The 10844-nt window shown below is 45.9% G+C and overlaps 1 protein-coding gene across 1 annotated transcript; it reads left to right on the forward strand.

Moving 5' to 3' along the window:
• Window positions 1-271: 271 nt before the first annotated feature.
• Window positions 272-3413, forward strand: PSMG3 (proteasome assembly chaperone 3). The gene is made up of 3 exons (XM_077273519.1): window positions 272-410; window positions 1493-1724; window positions 3103-3413. The coding sequence occupies exons 2-3, from the start codon at window positions 1494-1496 to the stop codon at window positions 3253-3255; spliced, it is 384 nt and encodes a 127-aa protein (XP_077129634.1). The 5' UTR covers window positions 272-410; window position 1493; the 3' UTR covers window positions 3256-3413.
• The last annotated feature ends 7431 nt before the right edge of the window (window positions 3414-10844 follow it).

Here is a 10844-nt window from a genome sequence, read left to right on the forward strand (position 1 = left end):
GCCCCCAAACCATGACTCTTACATATCCCCACTACAGTCAGTCACAGCTCTGAGAATTCCCTCTGTTCTCCCCTTGTACTAGTTTTAATCTTTCACAGCAGCCTCCACACAAGTTACAGGAATCTTCCCACAAAGAAAATGGCTTTCCTGAAAGAATTTACATCGACCACTGAATTCCATCAATATCCACTAGGTGGCGCTGCGACGCTTCTTTTGCTTTCTCCAGTGTGTTGTTCTTTCTGTTACGTTTCCATAAAGCTACAGGGAATTGAAGATTTCAACGCAAGTGTTCATGGGATTCGTAGTTCGGCGGCCATATTTGCTGAACTGTTTCACGTATGAGGCTGTGAGAGAAGAAAGCCTGGAGTCCAGAAGCTGGGAAGTGTGGCCGAAGCGAGGTGGCGCTGGAGGTGAGCTGACCCAGGGATGAGGTGTGGGCCTGGTGGTCTACCTTACACGTCAGCACGGAAACTACATATCCCAGCATGCTGTAGCGCAGAGTGTGCTGGGAAGTGGTGGCTGAAGCGACCTGAATTTCTTGGGATAATTGCTTACACTGCAATCCCGATATGTTGGATGTGATGTTTGGAATTTGCTTTAGCATAAAGATCATAAAAACTTTCCAATAATATACATCTTGTTGCCTTGGAGACCGACCACCGCTGCTAGACGGCAGAACATGCCAACGTGTTTGTTTTCAATGTTCTGAAGCTGGAGGGTGCCTAATCCCCACTAGTACTTACATGTTAGACAGCAGCGGTGGTCGGTCTCCTAGGCAACGAGCTGTAGACAAAAGAAAGACTTAATATCTCAAGAACGGCTGGAAATTTTAAGACGCAGTAAATTGCAAAAGTGCTCGTTTTTACAAGCTCTATCCGACTGTATCACATCTGTGAAAATTGGAATTACCCTTTAAATGTCACTATCTATCTTGGACAGTAGAAATATCCAATTACGAGTCTTTTCCAGCCCGCACCGTGACAGCCAGAGACTTACTAAAGGGCCCCATTCGTCGCCATGTTTGTGCTCCCATAAAAGATGTAGTTGGTATCGTCTTGACCATAAAAGTCCAATCTCATAAAATTAAAGGGGTTGTCCGCTACTCAGACAACACTTTGCCAATCCCCTATGTGTCCCCCTTGTAAAATAATAACCCTTATACTCCCCTCAGGTGCTGGTGCTGCTCCTGCAGTGTCGGCACTGATTCTCCCAGGGCTTGCATGACATTATGTTATGTGATCCCTGCTGCCAACCCCTTTACCCTGGTTGGTAAATGCTGCAAAGAGTAAAAAGAAAAGAATTAGCCTCTTGTCTCGTTACAGATCTGTGACGCTGATGGTTCCTGGCATTTGGGCCGGGCTTTGTGACCGTATTACATTTGTAGGACCCTCGGCCGGCCTGAGCGTGCATGTGTAAGGCTGGGGGGCCGTCAGGAGGTCTCGACTGAAGTTCTGAATTATCTTTTTTGTTTTTCTATCTCTTTTTGATACAGAATGAATACACCCGCTGCGGACGTGAAGCCGGTCGTCGTGTCCAAGCAGGCAGAGGAGGTCATCAATGGAGTGGTGACCCAGGTGGTCTGCACCGCGTTCACTGACCACATCCTGGTGGTGGTCACTCAGTATGGGAAGATGGGCACACTGGTCTCTGTTACTCCAAACATGGTGTCCGGTGACCTGGGGAAACCTACGTTGACCACCAAGGTCCTCCTAGGATGTGACGAGGTGAGCAGTATGGGTGGTCTGCAGGTTTGTCGGATTCGTTGGTGGCTCTCTGAAGGTTCTCCTCTCCTGACTTTCCTGCACTGATACACTGTAGCAAACTATCATTAGCATTGCTGATTGGATTTGGCTTTCCTAGGATTGTTTGGACTGGACGCAATTGTAGCAAACACTCAGCTGTAAGAAGCATTAGAGGTTTTAAAGGGTTTGTGCCAAGTTTGGAAGCTATCCCTTATTCTTTGGCTAGTGAATATCTTCCCAATCGCTGGTGGTCCGCACCCATCCTGAGAAGGGAGCAGTGAGGAATCCCATCTGGGTGGAGCAGAGGCCGAGCATGTGTTTGGCTATTTCCAGAAGTCCCATAGAAGATAGCTGGAGCAGTTATGCACATGCTCGACCTCCATTCTGTTCAATGAGGCCCTGTTTTCACAATGGCTGGCAAAACCCCTTTAATTGTTTCCTGCATGCACAAATGTAACCGGCCAAGAGGATAATATTACACTCTACTGTAGGAGGTCGTGCCGATCCACGCTGTGTAACCCCTTTTAATGCAGCGGTCAATCCCTCTGGTTGGAAGGAGAAACCAAGCTCCTCTTTTGGGACATATATATATGTATATATATATATATATATATATATATATATATATATATATATATATATATATATATATATAAATAAAATAGTTAAAGGGGTTTTCCACTTTTAAAAGAGACCATCTTCTGTATGTAATAAAGCTAAAAGGTCAATATCACCCTCCCAATGTTCAGTGCCAGTTTTCCGTCGCTGCTCTGGTTTGTGTTTTGGTTTCAGCTGTGACATTACTTCGACCATTCACATCACCGCTGCAGCCGAATGCTAAGGTCAGCAGATTGTGCCTATTTTATCAGCAGAGCTGATGAGCTCAGTGATTGGCTGCAGCGGTGATGTGAGCCGTCACTGCTGAAGCCAAAACACTGAGACCGGAGCAGCGGCGGAGAGTCAGCACTGCACCCGGGGAGAGGGAGTAACCTGCAATGTTTGTTACGTACATAAAAGCATTTCGGGTCCAAAACCCCTTTAAGAAAAATGCTTTACACTATGAAAAACAAAAGAATAAAATAATCCAAATGAAAAGTGCTCCATTATGTCATTGTCTGCCCCGATCACAGCAGGTGGTGTAGGGCGCTGGTGTCTGTATGTCCAAATTTGGTGGGTTCGGCCGCTTTACCCAAGTGTATATGGAGGCCTTGGGTATACTGATGTGGTAAAGAAGACGATGTAGCCCCTATAGCCACGTTTCCTTTACGTATCGCTCTAGCGTCGGTTCGTAGTACACTCTTCCTCCAGAAAATGATTCTAGGGCAGATATTCATATCGTCTGACTTTCGTACTTCCACAGCCCCTCATTCACGTCTGTGCCAAGAACCTGGTGAGCTTCGTGTCCCAAGAATCCAAGAACAAGCCGGTGCTCCTGGCGGTGGCATTGAAGGACAAGGATGCGGACTGTATCAAGACCCTAAAAGAAGTGATAAAGAGGTGTCAGGTCTGGTGACGCGGGAAGATCCTCGGAGCTGGACGGACACATTTCATCCCTGTGCCCAGCGGTGCTGACTGTATAACGCCGTGCACTGATCGGTTTCTATACTGATCGATTACCGTGTGATCACTTATTTTTGTTTTTACATTAAAGGTTGAACCAAGTTTATTTCACACGTGATTAAGTTTACTACCCTGTGTAGAGCTGGGGCATCTACATTCTGCCCGTCCTCAGCGAGGTGACCAAAATCTCTGAGGGTAGATTGCAGTACATTTCTTCGCCTTTGCGGTGATGTAGGCTTGTTTAAAACTGTCTTTCTACAAATGATGAAGGCACAGATAGTGCTGCCTTTTTGCCTCTCTTTGTAAACTATGTAGAAACAGTAAGTATTGCCTCCATGTGTCTTTGTGTAAATGTCAGCACAGATAGTACTGCTTCCTTGTCTCTCCCAGTAAATAGTGTAAGCACAGATAGTGCTACCTGATTGTCTCCCCTGATAAATGGTGTAACCACAGATAGTACTGTCTCTTGATAAATGGTGTAAGCACAGATCGCCCTGCCTCTCTGTAACTCCCAGTTAATGGTGTGGGCACAGATGGTACTGCCTCCCTGTCACTCCTAGTAAATGGTGTAAGCACAGATGGTACTGCCTCCCTGTCACTCCTAGTAAATGGTGTAAGCACAGATGGTACTGCCTCCTTTTCTCTCCTAGTAAGTGGTATAAGCACAGATGTTTCTTTCTCCCTCTCACTCCCAGTAAATGGCGTATGCACAGGTGGTGCTGGTTTCCTGTCTCTCAGTAAATGGTGCAAGCACAGAAGGTACTGCCTCCCTGTCACTCCTAGTAAATGGTGTAAGCACAGAAGATACTGCCTCCCTGTCTCTCCCAGTAAATGGTGTAAGCACAGAATGTACTGCCTCCATGTCACTCCTAGTAAATGGTGTAAGCAGAGAAGGTACTGCCTCCCTGTCACTCCTAGTAAATGGTGTAAGCACAGAAGGTACTGCCTCCCTGTCACTCCTAGTAAATGGTGTAAGCACAGAAGGTACTGCCTCCCTGTCACTCCTAGTAAATGGTGTAAGCACAGAAGGTACTGCCTCCCTGTCACTCCTAGTAAATGGTGTAAGCACAGAAGGTACTGCCTCCCTGTCACTCCTAGTAAATGGTGTAAGCACAGAAGGTACTGCCTCCCTGTCACTCCTAGTAAATGGTGTAAGCACAGAAGGTACTGCCTCCCTGTCACTGCCAGCAAATATTGTAAGCACAGAAGGTACTGCCTCCCTGTCTCTCCCAGTAAATGGTGTAAGCACAGAATGTACTGCCTCCTTGTCACTCCTAGTAAATGGTGTAAGCACAGAAGGTACTGCCTCCCTGTCACTTCTAGTAAATGGTGTAAGAACAGAAGGTACTGCCTCCCTGTCACTCCTAGTAAATGGTGTAAGCACAGAAGGTACTGCCTCCCTGTCACTCCTAGTAAATGGTGTAAGCACAGAAGGTACTGCCTCCCTGTCACTCCTAGTAAATGGTGTAAGCACAGAAGGTACTGCCTCCCTGTCACTTCTAGTAAATGGTGTAAGCACAGAAGGTACTGCCTCCCTGTCACTCCCAGCAAATGTTGTAAGCACAGAAGGTACTGCCTCCCTGTCTCTCCCAGTAAATGGTGTAAGCACAGAATGTACTGCCTCCCTGTCACTCCTAGTAAATGGTGTAAGCACAGAAGGTACTGCCTCCCTGTCACTCCTAGTAAATGGTGTAAGAACAGAAGGTACTGCCTCCCTGTCACTCCTAGTAAATGGTGTAAGCACAGAAGGTACTGCCTCCCTGTCACTCCTAGTAAATGGTGTAAGCACAGAAGGTACTGCCTCCCTGTCACTCCTAGTAAATGGTGTAAGCACAGAAGGTACTGCCTCCCTGTCACTTCTAGTAAATGGTGTAAGCACAGAAGGTACTGCCTCCCTGTCACTCCTAGTAAATGGTGTAAGCACAGAAGGTACTGCCTCCCTGTCACTCCTAGTAAATGGTGTAAGCACAGAAGGTACTGCCTCCCTGTCACTCCTAGTAAATGGTGTAAGCACAGAAGGTACTGCCTCCCTGTCACTCCCAGCAAATGTTGTAAGCACAGAAGGTACTGCCTCCCTGTCACTTCTAGTAAATGGTGTAAGCACAGAAGGTACTGCCTCCCTGTCACTCCTAGTAAATGGTGTAAGCACAGAAGGTACTGCCTCCCTGTCACTCCTAGTAAATGGTGTAAGCACAGAAGGTACTGCCTCCCTGTCACTCCTAGTAAATGGTGTAAGCACAGAAGGTACTGCCTCCCTGTCTCTCCCAGTAAATGGTGTAAGCACAGAATGTACTGCCTCCCTGTCACTCCTAGTAAATGGTGTAAGCACAGAAGGTACTGCCTCCCTGCCTCTCCCAATAAATGGTGTAAGCACAGAAGGTACTGCCTCCCTGTCTCTCCCAGTAAATGGTGTAAGCACAGAATGTACTGCCTCCCTGTCACTCCTAGTAAATGGTGTAAGCACAGAAGGTACTGCCTCCCTGCCTCTCCCAATAAATGGTGTAAGCACAGAAGGTACTGCCTCCCTGTCTCTCCCAGTAAATGGTGTAAGCACAGAAGGTACTGCCTCCCTGTCACTCCTAGTAAATGGTGTAAGCACAGAAGGTACTGCCTCCCTGTCACTCCTAGTAAATGGTGTAAGCACAGAAGGTACTGCCTCCCTGTCACTCCTAGTAAATGGTGTAAGCACAGAAGGTACTGCCTCCCACTTTATATTGGTGTAAGCGCAGGCAAGTGGAGTAGGTACAGATAGTACTGCCATCTTGTATCTCCCAGTAAAAGATTTCAGCCACTGATAGTTTCTCCCCTTAAATGATGTATAGTTCTGCCTCATAGATGGACGGCAGGTCAGATATTACTAGTTTTACAGCTCTCTGTAAATGATGTAGGTACAGGTGGCATAATCGCCCTCTTTCCTTGTAAATCGTTTAGGCACACATAGTACTGATTTCCCTTGGCTCACTCTAAATGACATAGGTACAGATAGTACTGCCTCCATGTCTCTTCCTGTACGTGATGGACATGTAAATGGGACTTTCTTTGTGTCTCTATATGAAAACGGTGTAAGCTCAGATAGTGCTGCTTCCCTGTTTCTGCCTTATATAATGTAGGTTCAGATAGTACTGCCATCCTATCTATGCACCTCCTATCACTCAGTCACCTATTTCTACCACAAAAGCCTTAACTGTAACATAAAGGTGCGAGTGAGGAAATCCACTTTGGGGGCATTATGCTGTGTGGGTGGGCACTGCAGGGACATGATATTGTGTGGGAGGAGGAGAATGGAGGATTTGTGCTGTGTTGAGGGGCATAGTGAGGGCATCATATTGTGTGAAGGACGCATTGTGTTATGTTGAGGGGCACAGTGGGGGCATCATTGCGTGAGGGAGGCACTATGGAAGCATTGTGCTGTGTTAAGAAGCAACCTATTGTGTGGGGGACATTGTACTCTGTTAAGGGGCGGCACAGTGGAGGCATCATTGTGTGAGGGAGGCAATATGCCAGGCTGTGGGGCATCATGTGTGGGGGCATTGTATTGTGTTAAGGGGTATCATTGTACGAGGGCGGCAGTATGGAGGCATTGTGCTGTGTTTAGGGGCATCATATTGTGTGGGGGCATTGTACCCTGTTAAGGGGCGGCACAGTGGAGGCATCATTGTGTGAGGGCGGCACTATGGAGGCATTGTGCTGTGTTTAGGGGCATCATATTGTGTGGGGGCATTGTACTGTGTAGAGGGGCACAGTGGAGGCATCATTGTGTGAGGGAGGCATTATGGAGGCATTGTGCTGTGTTTAGGGGCATCATACTGTGTGGGGGACATTGTACTCTGTTAAGGGGCGGCACAGTGGAGGCGTCATTGTGTGAGGGCGGCCTTATGCCAGGCTGAGGGGCATTGTATTGTGTTAAGGGGCATCATTGTGCGAGGGCGGCATTATGGAGGCATTGTGCTGTGTTTAGGGGCATCATATTGTGTGGGGGCATTGTACTGTGTAGAGGGGCACAGTGGGGGCATCGTCTGAGGGAGGCATTATGAACTGTTGAGGGTCATCATATTGTGTGGGGGGGCATTGTACTGTGTAAAGGGGCACAGTGGAAGCATCATTGTGTGAGGGAGGCACAGTGGAGGCATCGTGCTGTGTTTAGGGTCATATTGTGTGGGGGCATTGTACTGTGTAGAGGGGCACAGTGGAAGCATCATTGTGTGAGGGAGGCACAGTGGAGGCATCGTGCTGTGTTTAGGGTCATATTGTGTGGGGGGCATTGTACTGTGTAAAGGGGCACAGTGGAAGCATCATTGTGTGAGGGAGGCACAGTGGAGGCATCGTGCTGTGTTTAGGGTCATGTTGTGTGGGGGCATTGTACTGTCTTAAGGGGCACAGTAAGGGCATCATATTAGTGAGGGAGTCACTGGAGGCATGGTGCTGTGTTGAGGGGCACACTTGCAGCCTCATATTTAGGGGGCTGCCTTAGCAAGCAAAAAGTTTGTTTCCATCGTTGGAGTTGGGCTGTTTTCCTACATAGCGGTAACCATAACTTCTGCTGTTTGATCCCTATGCAGAATAGGGCAGAGCGATCTTTTGGGTGACTCTTCGTCTTCAGAATGAAGGCTTCTATATCCTCAGTGGTTACACCCCAGGCTCCTTCCCAGTAAATGAGACCCTTGTCTTCTGGTTGGTGTCAGATTATCCCATAATGATGGCTTATACTAAGGATCCCTCCTTTATATGAGCATGTAATCCCGTCACATGAATACTCCTCTACATCCATAATAAACCCCATTACCTATAAAACACAAAGAATTCATCTGCTGTGATTGGTAAATAAAAAGAATGTTTGTATTTCTTTTTAGTTTGTTTTTTTTGTTTTTTTCCTTTTTTTTTTTTTTTGGGTTTTCATTTCTCAGCTCATAAATTGCCCCTGATGTAATTTTGTACTTGTCAGTCGCGGCTTAGCTGAGAAGAAATGTGAATTTATCTGCGACCCGCGCGGCGTTTGCACTGATACATTTTAAGGTAAATAAATCAGGAAATAACTTTGTGTTTGTTGGGGGATAATTATACTTTACCGTCTCACATTTACATATAATCTAACCTGTTTCTGTACTGGGGAAATAAAAAAATAAATTGTTTTCCGCCAGACAATAAATGGGAGACGCAAAGCGAATGATGAACCAAATCTATGGAAATTATAGCAGGGGAGGAAAAATAAAGTGAAAGTAGAAAATATAAAGTAATCATAGAAAATGAGGTTTAATGCTTGTGTCATTGCAGCTTGAGCAAATGATTAGTGAGAGCAATGTAATGCGAGCGAGAAGATTCAATGAAGAAGGATTTCCCTCCGCTCAGGGAAGAAAACGCAGAAAGATTAAAAAAAACATAATTAAAGGGACAGTAATCTTAGAATAGGACTTTTTTTTTACACCATTTAATAAGCAAAATATATTAATCTTTTACAAAAAAAAAGATATTTTGAAATAGTTATTGAGATCTGTAAAGAAGTATTGTAGTTTTAATATTAACCACTAGAGGTCAGTAGTAGAGTCCCTGTTGCGGTGGATCTCACTTTCCCAACTGCTGCGCACAGCACATGTTGGTGACAGTGATATCTAATTTACGAAATATATATATATATATCATATGCGGGCCAATTATTTTGACAAATTGCTTGTTTGCGAGCGATCGTGATGGCTGGCCATTGTAAATGAAGGGAATGTATTTTTGGGGAATACGATTCACACTTGCATATTATAGATCCACATTAATTCTGTTCCCGATGTGATATTGAGAATGAGACAAGTTGCTTATTAAAAAAAAAAAAAGTGTAAGGATAAAGTTTTGGGATTTTTGGTGATAGTCATGTCCTGGGGGGTGTCCAGAGCTGAGCCACTTCCATAAGCGATCAGATGTATTGCCCCTGCAACCAAGAGATCGCAGGTTAGGCTACACTAGAGCAGACCTGGGCAGGAGTGGCCTGTGAGCCCCAGGAGCCCCTCTGTGTTCCAGTGTGACCCATGGACTGCTGTGTGGATATCATTACTATGTAAGCGGGCTGTGTGGGGATATCATATTACATGGGGGGCTCTGCTGGGACATCATGCTGTGTGGGAACATATGTAAGGGGGCTTTGTGGCAACATACTCTATAGGGGGCAGGCTGTGAGGGGATATATTATGTGTGGGGCCATCATACTGTGTGGGAACATTGTGTAGGGGGCCGTGAGGGGATATCATGCTACTTTGTGGCTCTGTGGGGACATATTGTGTAGGGGGGCTGTGAGGGGATATCATACTACGCTTGGGGCTCTGTAGGGACATCATGCTGGGTGGGAACATATTGTGTAGGGGGCTGTGAGGGGATATACTACGTGGAGGGTTCTGTGGTAACATTGCGTAGGGTGGCTTTGTGAGGACATACTGTACGGGGGCTGTGAGGGGATATCATACTACGTGGGGGCCTCTGTGGGGACATCATACTGTGTAGGGGGGGATTTGTGGGGACATACCATGTATGGGGGCTGTATCGGGATCTCATACTACTTGGGGGGCCTCTGTGGGGGATATCATGCTGTGTAGGGGCTTTGTGGGGACATTCTATGTTGGGGGGGCTGTGTCGGGATATCATACTACTTGGGGGCTTCTGCGGGGACATCATACTGTGTAGGGGGATTTGTGGGGACATACTATGTATGGGAGCTGTATCGGGATATCATACTACGTGGGGGCCTCTGTGGGGGACATCATACTATATAGGGGGATTTGTGGGGACATACCATGTATGGCGGCTGTATCGGGATATCATACTACGTGGGGGCCTCTGTGGGGGACATCATACTGTGTAGAGGCTTTGTGGGGACATGCTATGTTGGGGGGGCTGTGTCGGGATATCATAGTATGTGGGGAGCTGTGTGGGGGACATCATCCTGTGTGTGGAGACTGTAGGGGCATCATATTGTGTTGTGAGATGTGGTTGCTGAATAGCCGGAGCAGAATAATTTGCTCTTTTATATCTTTTTATAAAAAGCAGTAAATTACCGTATATTTTTTTTTTTATTAGCTGCTACAAGGTAGAACACCTTCCATGTATTAACAATAGGTTATGTGATAAAAATTGATATAAAACAATAATAACGAGCAGAATAAAGTTCAGCTGATTGGATCGGCCCCCACAACAGTCACAGTCTCTCTTGTGGCCCCTTGGGAAATGAATTGCCCACAACTACACTAAAGGGAATAATAATAAAAATGCAAAAAGCAGTTGAAAAAAATTCTCACACTTTCCCCTCCCCCCTTTATTTTTTGCACTCTTCAAATAAAAAAAGCTTTAAAAAAGTTGATAATATACATTTTTAGTATAGTCAAGTCCAAAAAAGTGTTTTTATGTCGTTTGTACAGTGAATGATGTAAAATGATTTTCTTTTACCTTGCTTCACTTTTTTTTTCCTGTGCTTTGTTTTTGTTTTGTTTTTTGTTTGTTTTTTTAGTACATTATATGGTAAAGTGAATGGCGTCATTCAAACCTGCAAGAAACAAGCGCTCATACGTA

This window comes from Ranitomeya variabilis, chromosome 7, assembly GCF_051348905.1.
Source record: "Ranitomeya variabilis isolate aRanVar5 chromosome 7, aRanVar5.hap1, whole genome shotgun sequence".
NCBI classification, from domain to species: Eukaryota; Metazoa; Chordata; class Amphibia; order Anura; family Dendrobatidae; genus Ranitomeya; species Ranitomeya variabilis.

Excerpts from the sequence above, each read along its gene's own strand:
- PSMG3 (XM_077273519.1), top strand. The coding sequence starts at position 1,494 with ATGAATACACCCGCTGCGGACGTGAAGCCGGTCGTCGTGTCCAAGCAG. Across the intron at positions 1,725-3,102 it reads TCCTCCTAGGATGTGACGAG|CCCCTCATTCACGTCTGTGC; the intron begins GTGAGCAGTATG and ends GTACTTCCACAG.